The sequence below is a fragment of the Zerene cesonia genome, chromosome 11, assembly GCF_012273895.1.
Source record: "Zerene cesonia ecotype Mississippi chromosome 11, Zerene_cesonia_1.1, whole genome shotgun sequence".
In the NCBI taxonomy this organism is placed as follows: domain Eukaryota; kingdom Metazoa; phylum Arthropoda; class Insecta; order Lepidoptera; family Pieridae; genus Zerene; species Zerene cesonia.
This window is the reverse complement of record NC_052112.1, coordinates 2,371,353-2,380,927: the sequence shown is the minus strand read 5'-3', so window position 1 is coordinate 2,380,927 and position 9,575 is coordinate 2,371,353. Positions and strand designations below refer to the sequence as shown.

Below are 9,575 nucleotides of genomic sequence, written 5' to 3'. Positions count from 1 at the left end.
TATCTGCTCATTACTCACATCACCAATGCTCAAAACGGTTGAGGAATACATTGTTAGGAAACTGGCATGTAGAAAAATATAAAGTTAGATGACTTGTGACATCTGCCAACCCACACTTGGTTAGTCTGATGGATTATGCTCTGTGTTCCTGTAGTGGGAACATATATATGGGCTGATGGTGATATTATATATCTTATATTATGTCATTTTTGCTCATACTTTCATAGCTTTTCAGTTAATTATTGATAGTTTTTTTATACTTAAGACTTAAATATTTGAATACTTCATGTATCGATTTTATTCCAGGGATCTTTCCTCATAATGCAGGAATTTGCCAAACTCATGACTGAGGCATCATTGCCAGGGTCTATAGTGAATATATCTAGTATAGTGGGAAAATATGGAAATATGGGTAAGGATTTTTACAATTTTGAAGAATTCTCTTTATATTTTGAATATTTCTTTGACCTGTAATAAATTGTCATAAAATGTTTTTGTCATGTAATAGTCTTTTATCTATAGGTATATCATTCTTATAAATTATCACTTAGTCTTGTTTGGAGGTTTATTAAATTTTATTTTTTTGTTATTACATTAGTTGTTATTACATTAAACTGTTCTCAAAATTAAAGACATAAAGTGATAGTAATTTAGTACTTATTATTAAGGTCAAGCAAATTATTCGGCTAGCAAAGCTGGTCTAATCGGGATGACTAAGACTGCTGCAAAGGAATTGGGAAAATTTAATATCAGGTAGGCTGTTTAATTATTTTTTAAAGTACCAATAAATTGTTAATTTTTTGATTTTTGAATTTTAAAATTCAAATGTATTCCTATATAGAAGTTACGTAGTTTATATTTCACTAGCTGATACTATATAGCTTACTTGGAATTTATAAATCTCAGAGTGAATCAAATGAGCATCATCATAGTCTTAAAAATAGCATATGCCTCTTCCTACCATCTCCAGATACCTATAACCTAACAATTTAAAGACACGAAAATCATAAAAACCGCACCCTTGCGAAATTACAGCGGCACATTTATTATGAAATAACGGGCAACTGAGCTCGTTATTCGCTTCAATATGGTAAGCGTTCACCATCGCCCATGAACGTTTTCAGAGGTAGGGCCACTGCAAATGCGTTGTCCGCTTTTAAGGGGTTAAAGATAAGGAATTGATTGATGATATTTTTTTTTGTTTTCATAATCCCCAGAGTCAATGTTATATTGCCTGGTTTTGTGAACACTCCAATAATAGATACTGTCCCAGAAAAAGTAAAGGAGTCCTTGCTGAAAATGTCGGCTTTAGGAAGATTGGGAGAACCAGAAGGTTAGTTAACCTTTTTTTTGTACTTACCACTATCAACCCATATATGTTTCCTACTCTAGGGACACAGGTCTCCTATGAAGGTTCAGGCCCTAATGCACCAGGCTGGCCAAGTGCATGTTTGCGGATGCCACTTGGTATCAAACGTTTTTTTTTTCACCGTTTCAAGCAATGGTGGTATTTAATTTTTTGAATTGCTTTATAAATGAGAAATTGTTATCGAATAGAAAAAAATTACTATGGTATGGCAAAAAGATGCGGTTTAGAATCCCATCTCGTTATCAATTTATTTCCATTCTTTCAAAATTTCTCAATCCATTTATTTCTTGCTTTTCCTGGTATCGCACCTACGTCTTTTCGATAGAAGTTTGGCTAACCACTGAGCAGTAACTGCTTGAGGAATGTGGTGGTACTATTTATTTCTTTTAGGAGTACATGAGAATTTTTCCCCATTGAGGTAAATTTGATTGTACATTAAAGGGATCAATTTATATTTTCAAAATTTTAACTCACGTAAAATATTTTTACGTTTTCATTTCTTTTTCTAACATATTTTTGTTTGTTTTTGTTACAGAAATCGCCGAAGTGATAATGTTTTTAAGTTCGGATAAAAGTTCGTTTGTAACTGGCGCTGCGATTGACGTCACTGGGGGGTATTAACTTACTTATAAAATGAGTAAATGGTATAATAGAAATATACATGAAATGTTGAATGATAATTAGGTAACATATAAGTGGTGCTACTTTTGTAAATGCATATTTTTTATTTATTTTCTATGGATTTGTATTAAACATGTTGAGTTTACAATTTTGTTTTTTTATTCAAATTGTTTATGAAAATAGATATGTAGATTTTTATGTAAATACAATATTCTTAGGTATATGCAGAGTCAAATCAGTAAATCGTAAGGTACTATTAAACTTAAAACAAATTGTTGTGACAACCCAAAAAATCTCCTTTTATATAAAACCTCATTTGGAATAAGTAAATTAGTCTATTTTATATTGTGGTAAAGAAAAGGTTTTTGTGCGATACTTTTAAGTGAATAGTAAATATTTATTCTGTAAATCATCAGCTTACTTACTTATTATCTCATATTACATCTTATTTACTAGTAAAATAAAAAGAACAAACATTGTGTATGTACACTTATTTACTCTGCTTAGACTTAGCCTTACTCTTTTTCAGTTCTGCTTTATTCTTCTTTCTCTTATCCTTCATGAAGGTCTTGTATTGAGTCTTTCTCTTTTCATCTATGATCTCTTTGTATTTCTTTTTATTGTATTTCTGAAGTTGTGCATCTGCTAACAGTTCGTCAACCATTGTTCTCTTCCTTTCTTTTCTAGTTAACCTTTCATTGACATGATCTAAAGGTGAGTCCATAATACGGCCAACCTGAAAAATTATATGAAAGTGTAAATACATGCTGATTTTATGAAAGATAAATGTACTTTGTTCTGTTTTTTATTCATAAAAAAATAATAATTCTCTAACATGTTTCCCTAACTAAAATTAAATGTTATCATATGTCAGAGTTGATACTTAAAAATCAAACAATGAAGAATTGGAGCATTATAAAATGACTTAACACCTAAGCATCAAGTATCATATAAAGCAATTTATTTAAAAATATATTACACATTAAGGTTAATTGTCTTTTTATTAGCTATCTGTTATGTCTGCAAACCAGAGGTATGATGAATAATGGCCTCAACCTTCTGTCTGTCTTGTGTAAGAGAAAACTATGCCAATAATTAGGTCCCACATGAGGATCATAACTCACCTGGAAATACTTAGGCAGGACTTCCATATCATTCTTCTTGTAGAAACGTTTTGGGTCCAAAGCAGACCTCATCTTCAATAATCTAAGGTCATTCTTCAGTTCTGGTGTTATCTCTGGAGCAGGCATGTTAAACCAGCCTGGTCCCTTGGTCTTTAACCTTTCTTGCTGTAAGAGATAAAAAGAATATATAGACCCACTATGTCTATATACACTTTTAAGTAATAGTTGGCCAAGGGGCTCGCTTGATGGTAAGTGCTTACCATCATGAAGATTTGCAGATGCATAAGGCTATTTAAATTTTAACTTCTGACTTCCAAATGGTTTCTATGAATTCATTAAGTGAATTGAATATCCATCTTTCAAATACTATATCTGTTAAATATATAGGTATATATGAATCCGATATATTTATAATACCATTTACATATTTGGTAAAATAATACTTTTTATTTTAGAATATAATAAATGACAGTAGAAATTTTTGTCACATACCTTCCGAAGGGATCTTAATTTCTTCTCACTGACATTGTACTTTGGTAGTGAATGTTCTTTTTCAATACCCGGCTGCAGAACTGATTTTTTCATCTCTTTTTCAACATCAACGGAACCAATTTTCGACTTAAGCTTTCCTGTCTCTTTATCCAATTGATTGAATTGAAATAAGACCGGTTTTGCCTTTTTTACCGTTAGTAGCGAATTAGTCCACATCATATCATTGAAGAAATCATCAAATAATCCATCTATTTTCAGATTTTTCAACTTGTTTTCGACAGCTTCTTCTCTCGCAAGTTGCTCGTCCAATTCTGCTTTCTTTTTATCAAATAAATCTAAAATAGCTTCAGTCTTCTTTTCTTTATCTAAAATGATTATTTTTATTAAATAATTGCGAAAATTATGGCAATCAAAACTAAAATAAATAAAAGATGTAACCTATGAAAAGTTTTTCATCTTTTTTCAGTAATTCAGCTTTGTCTTGGAGGTCTTCATCGCCCACGGTATCCACAATAAAATCCATGTTATTTGGATGATTGTTTACGAATGCACAAAGTTGTAAAATCTACATTTATTTTGTAAATAACAATATGAACATGTGCGATATTAAATAATTTTCAAACCCTTGTCATTTTACATTCGTACCAACGGTGACAAGTGAGAGCCGTCAGGTGAAATAACAGTATGTGACATTAGTGATTTTCGTTCAGAATCTAGAAATTTCTAATAAAACATTTTGTATATGAGTTTATCAACCGTCTTCAAAAAGGAGAAGGTAACTCCTTAAAAACCTCACAATTTTTTATCGGGTGAATCGATTTTTATAGTTTTATTTTTATTTGAAAGCTGGCGCCTGCTATGTATTCATTTATAATTATATGTTTCATTTATAATTTTGGTGTAGCTCTGACAATTTGAAGAAGGGTATAGAAAAGAGCAGATTAAACATGAGTGGAGTTTGTTGTTAAAAATAATTAATTATTCCGAAATCAGATATTAGTTGAAATTCTATAACAATACATTCAAATAATGTATACTCCTTACAATAAAAACAGAATAGAAAATAAAACTATCTTGTCGTAATTCAAACTCGACTGCTATAATATAATATAAACAGAGGTACGAATTCTCTGTTGTTTTAAATTTATTTCTATAATCAAAAACTGTACTTAATCAGCTGTTACGGAGAGCATAACAGCCAGGCTTGGGTCAAACGCATGTTCTCTATACAGGTAAGGTACTACTAAGGTACGTATGTGGTAGTCGAGCACGCTTCGGCACGAATTAGGCCAGCTTGCACCGGGGAAGTACCACACCCCCACAGAAGACCGACGTGAAATAGCATTCTGCTGTGTTTAGTTCGGTGAGTGGGGGAGCCGGAGGCCCATGTCCTTTTCCTTCCCCTTCCCAGTCCTTTCCTTTATTCCTTTCGCCAATCCTTTCTTAATCCCTTCCCAATATAAAGTCGGCAATCCATTTGTAGAGGCGTAAGGTCTATAATCGACTCTACGTCTCTACAAATGTTCATGGGCGGTGGTAGCGCTTACCATCAGGCGTTCTACCAGCTCCATTGCAGACTGTGACATAAAAAAAAAAAAACCTACTAACCTTTTTTATTTTTTTATTTTTTTTTTACATATTATATACCTACGCGAAAGTTTGTGAGTATGGAGGGTGGATGTATGGATGTTTCTTACTCTTTCATTTCACTTACCTGCTTCTTATTTAATATCATTGCTCTGCCATTAGAGAAAATTAAAAAAAAATTCCCGATTTTTTTATATCGTTCCATATTTGAATTTATTATTAAATCATATAAAATTCAGTGTCTGCTTTTTTGATTCGTTTGTCAAATATGTGATATAGGATTATAATAATATATTATTTATTTAAATTGCAACTGTATTACAAAAATACTAAATACGTTCTTGCTGTAAAATATATGAATTATTCAAGAAGTTTAAATAAATTTTTTCCACGATTTGTATGGCTGATGGCCATGACCATTCCACTAAACGAGTTTGAAAAATTCATTAAAAATACGTAATGAAAAACAAATTGCACTACTAATATCGCGCGGCAAAGAAGAAAAAAATAATAATTATACACCGCCGTTTCGTTTTTTTAATTCCTTTTTTTAAATATAATTAAGATAATTAAAAATAAATAAGAACCAGGACGTCATTTCTCTTTATTTAAATACTAGATAGCTTTGAAATAAAACATACAAAAATAGCGTAGAAAACAATACGAAGTACTTAATTTAATGATTTTTGTTTGAATTATTTTGGATTGTTGTTGGTATCTGTATATAAATTTAATACTTAGATGTTAGCAATAGTGTAAACTCGAAATTGGGCAGTATTATGCTTTAAAAGTATATTTTCTTTGTGTTCTACATGATTCTTAAAATTAAGCTATCCGCTAAATTGCTGTCATAAAAATTTGCCTAAATTCCTGAATTCATGTGCATTTTGTTCAAATAACTTTTTTGTGTGTTTTTTAATAAATTGCGTTCGTAAAACGGATATTCAGTATTCAATGATTATTTTTTTGCACAACAATAGTAAATAAAAAATCCCTTCCTCATATTGCTATATTGACCTTGAGTGACTATGCAGTAGGAATATTTTATATGAATTTCATTATCAAGAGCCTTAGTCTTTCGTATTTGTTAATGTTGACTAATTTTTATTCTCTGTGTCTAACTTTTTTATTTATTTGGGACGTGAAACTAATTTATACATTGATGGCAATGCGTTTTACAGAATCTTTTACTTCTGTAAGCAACACAGATAATATATTCAGTATACAAATAACTTGCGATTTAAGAAAATTTACCTTCTTAATAGTTGAAAATCGAAGACGTATGGTAGATCCCAAACCCTACTTATAAATACTACTGAGTATATCATACTGATTTCCTGTATATTCGCCAGTTTTATAAACGTCTCTCTTACATTGCTAAAATAATTAAATTTCTGTTGAGAAATTTAAGACTTATTATTTTCTTGTGTTTGGTTTTACGCGAGTATTATACATTTAGAAATTAAAAACTTTTTAACGGATTTTACACGGGATTTATTCATTATATTATTATTAACCCGACATTTCGAACACTCCAGCGAGCGTGGAGACTCAGTCTCTCCGTGGCCACGTCTTCAATTCAAATGTATAATACTTACTCGCGTAAAATCAAACATATGAAAATACTAAATTTCTATTACTTTTAAAAACGTTACTAAAATATGTCTTTTTGTGACGTTTGTACCTTACGTAACAAAGATATATCATAATAATTTTTTGTTCGTAATTATCTTGAAATTTAAATATATGGTCACCCTACTCTATAGTTTGTTAAAAATACAATATCATTCCACTAATCTTTTATAATTATATCAGTACGTGATTTTATAAGCAGCTTATCACATGTGTGGAGTTACATCGTGAAGATATTGATAATCCGTTCATAAGTTCTTAATTTCAAGTGAACCAAATACAAAACTGTTCATTTTGGAAAACACAAACCATAAAATTTGAAACGCGCAATGAAAATTCAAACAGCCTTTCAAAGGAAACATAAAGTGACCTCAGTCTTCAGTGCCGCAAAACTGTAAAAACACATTTTGAATATACCCATTTAGTGTTTAAAAAAAATCAAAATTCATCATGAAAACCGTTTTAATTATAATATATTATTGTATAAAGTTCTGTGCAGCAACGCACCAGGCACGGAACGTAAGCGGCAATTTGAAGAATTTCACTGAAATAACAGAGAGCTATGGACTTAAAACAGAATCTTACGAAGTTGTTACAGAAGATGCGTATATTTTGAAGCTATTCCACATTCCTGGGTCAGTTGGACCACCGATATTGCTTGTACACGGTTATGTGGATTCATCCGACACATGGGTTATTCGAGGCGAAGATTCCCTGGGTATCACACTGGCGCGTAAGGGCCACGATCTCTGGTTTGCCAATTGTAGGGGCAATCATTATTCCAGAAACCACCTCCGACTTGATCCTGATAGGGACGTTTCTTTCTGGGATTTCAGCTTTCACGAAGTAGGTTTCTACGATATGCCAGCTTTAATTGACGCTGTTTTGAATAGAACGCAAAGGCAAAAATTAAACCTTATCGGACATTCCCAGGGTAACACAGTATTCTATATCTTAGGTTCAACTAAACCAGAGTACAATGATAAAATCAATTTGGCCGTCGCCCTGTCTCCAGTGTGCTTCTTTCATAAATCATCGTCTCCGATGTCGATCTTTCTTAAGAATTATCCTTTAACACAAACGCTTCTGAAATCACTTAACATCCACGAATTCTTTGGATATAACAGCAAGGCTGTCCGGATATTACGAAAAGTGTGTTCCATGCCTGACATTGGGTACAAGTTATGCATAGTCCTTGGAATATTCTTCATATCCGGTGAAGATAATGATGAGTTAGAAGAAGACTTTGAAAAAACAATGTTCTATCATTATCCTGCTGGAGCATCAAGTAAATCTTTCGTACATTACGAGCAAGTGGGGACGAGTAGGAGATTTGCTAGATTTGATTATGGTAGGATAGAAAATCTTGCAACGTATGAATCCCCTGAACCTCCTCTTTACGACTTGTCAAAGGTCAAAATGCCGATAGTGCTGTTAGCTGGTAAAAACGACAATTTGTCATCACTGGATGACGTGGAAGTGTTGAGGAGTAAACTGACAAATGTTGTGGAATTTGTCGTGGTACCGCACCAGAAGATGAATCACGTTGACTTCATATGGGGAAGAAATGCAAGGAAATATCTCTTTCCGTATATTTTTAAGGCGCTGCATAGATATAGAATGAAAGATAATAAATTTTAAGTTCATTTATTTATTCTTTATTAGGTCAAATAGCATGAAAAATAAAAAAGTTTGTATAATTTTTGCAAGCAATGGTGCCCAAATCGCTGTTACTTACTTCTTCCAGGTACATGATGGTTTTGTAATGTAAAACGCTTATGCTTAAATTATTTAATGAAAATGGATTTGTAGGTAATTTTACATTTATTATTTTCCATATGACTTTAATAAACGTCATAAGATAGTTGGCTGTTAATAGATATTTTATTCAGGTTGTATAATATTATGTAATTTATTTAATAATTTTGTTCAATATTATTCAACATACATATGAATTCAAAAAGTTTCGTTATTCGCATGTCGCAAGTGGCCTAGTTACATTTATATATATGGGTGTATGATGAATCTAGTTAGATCTGCGGGTATTTCTATATGACGGCACACTTTCATTAAGTGCAAAGTCATGTCAAACATACGCCACGGGACGCTCAAGGATCTTTTATATTGTAAAAGCACTTTGAATATAATGTTTGCCCAGTGTACCTCTCCAGCGTGAAGAGTGAAGAGTTATCAGAAAACTATGAAGTAGAGAATGCCATAGAATTTAAATTATTCTAAAAATAAACATGTGTTTGTTTCATTGTTATAACTGGGGCTCTAACCATATAGATTAGACGTTTACGTTCGTTAAAACGTTGTCCAGTTAGGCTTGATAATCTATACTTAATTAAACTTTCTTAAAGAAGCATCATAAAATATTTAAAAAATTCAGCCAAGCAGTTGGTCAATGTATGTATAAATAAAATGAACAATGTCAAGTGCAGTAAGACAGATATTTAGAATTTTCAGTAGTACGTCCACTGAAAGAACTTTTTGTAGAAAATAATTCTGTCAAACACTTTTTGTTTCGTTACAGGTGAAGTACATCAAGATACGATTTATTGTTTTAAATACATCAAATATTTCTGGTAATTCAAACTTCGTGCTTGATATATACGTATATGTATATACTCGTTGTCTGGTTTAAGTCTAGAATGTGTAGGTCCATCCAATAGATGTATACCTACATTTAATTATTTACTAGAATGTTCTATTTATCCTTGTTTGTTTGTATAGTACATATTTTTTCT

At 31.7% G+C, this 9,575-nt stretch overlaps 3 protein-coding genes across 3 annotated transcripts in view; 2 read left to right on the top strand and 1 right to left on the bottom strand.

Moving 5' to 3' along the window:
- The window catches only part of LOC119830277 (estradiol 17-beta-dehydrogenase 8-like), a 3,870-nt gene extending 1,735 nt beyond the window's left edge, over nucleotides 1-2,135 (top strand). The window contains exons 4-7 of the mRNA XM_038353235.1: nucleotides 307-412; nucleotides 669-753; nucleotides 1,218-1,333; nucleotides 1,905-2,135. Of these exons, the coding sequence (XP_038209163.1) occupies nucleotides 307-412; nucleotides 669-753; nucleotides 1,218-1,333; nucleotides 1,905-1,990 (393 nt within the window). The 3' untranslated portion in view covers nucleotides 1,991-2,135. The remainder of the gene's footprint in view (nucleotides 1-306; nucleotides 413-668; nucleotides 754-1,217; nucleotides 1,334-1,904) is intronic.
- Nucleotides 2,136-2,358: 223 nt separating this feature from the next.
- Nucleotides 2,359-4,270, bottom strand: LOC119830274 (deoxynucleotidyltransferase terminal-interacting protein 2-like). Its single transcript, XM_038353232.1, has 4 exons — nucleotides 4,045-4,270; nucleotides 3,607-3,971; nucleotides 3,115-3,279; nucleotides 2,359-2,726 (listed from the first exon to the last, which is right to left on the bottom strand). Exons 1-4 carry the CDS (start codon nucleotides 4,127-4,129, stop codon nucleotides 2,481-2,483), a joined length of 861 nt encoding a protein of 286 aa, XP_038209160.1. The 5' UTR covers nucleotides 4,130-4,270; the 3' UTR covers nucleotides 2,359-2,480.
- Nucleotides 4,271-7,275: 3,005 nt separating this feature from the next.
- On the top strand, nucleotides 7,276-8,466 carry LOC119830507 (lipase 1-like). Its single transcript, XM_038353550.1, has one exon. The coding sequence runs from the start codon at nucleotides 7,276-7,278 to the stop codon at nucleotides 8,464-8,466; it is 1,191 nt and encodes a 396-aa protein (XP_038209478.1).
- Nucleotides 8,467-9,575: the final 1,109 nt, after the last annotated feature.

Excerpts from the sequence above, each read along its gene's own strand:
- LOC119830274 (XM_038353232.1), bottom strand. The coding sequence starts at position 4,129 with ATGGATTTTATTGTGGATACCGTGGGCGATGAAGACCTCCAAGACAAA. Across the intron at positions 3,972-4,044 it reads AGATGAAAAACTTTTCATAG|ATAAAGAAAAGAAGACTGAA; the intron begins GTTACATCTTTT and ends TAATCATTTTAG. Across the intron at positions 3,280-3,606 it reads AATTAAGATCCCTTCGGAAG|CAAGAAAGGTTAAAGACCAA; the intron begins GTATGTGACAAA and ends TATCTCTTACAG.
- LOC119830507 (XM_038353550.1), top strand. The coding sequence starts at position 7,276 with ATGAAAACCGTTTTAATTATAATATATTATTGTATAAAGTTCTGTGCA.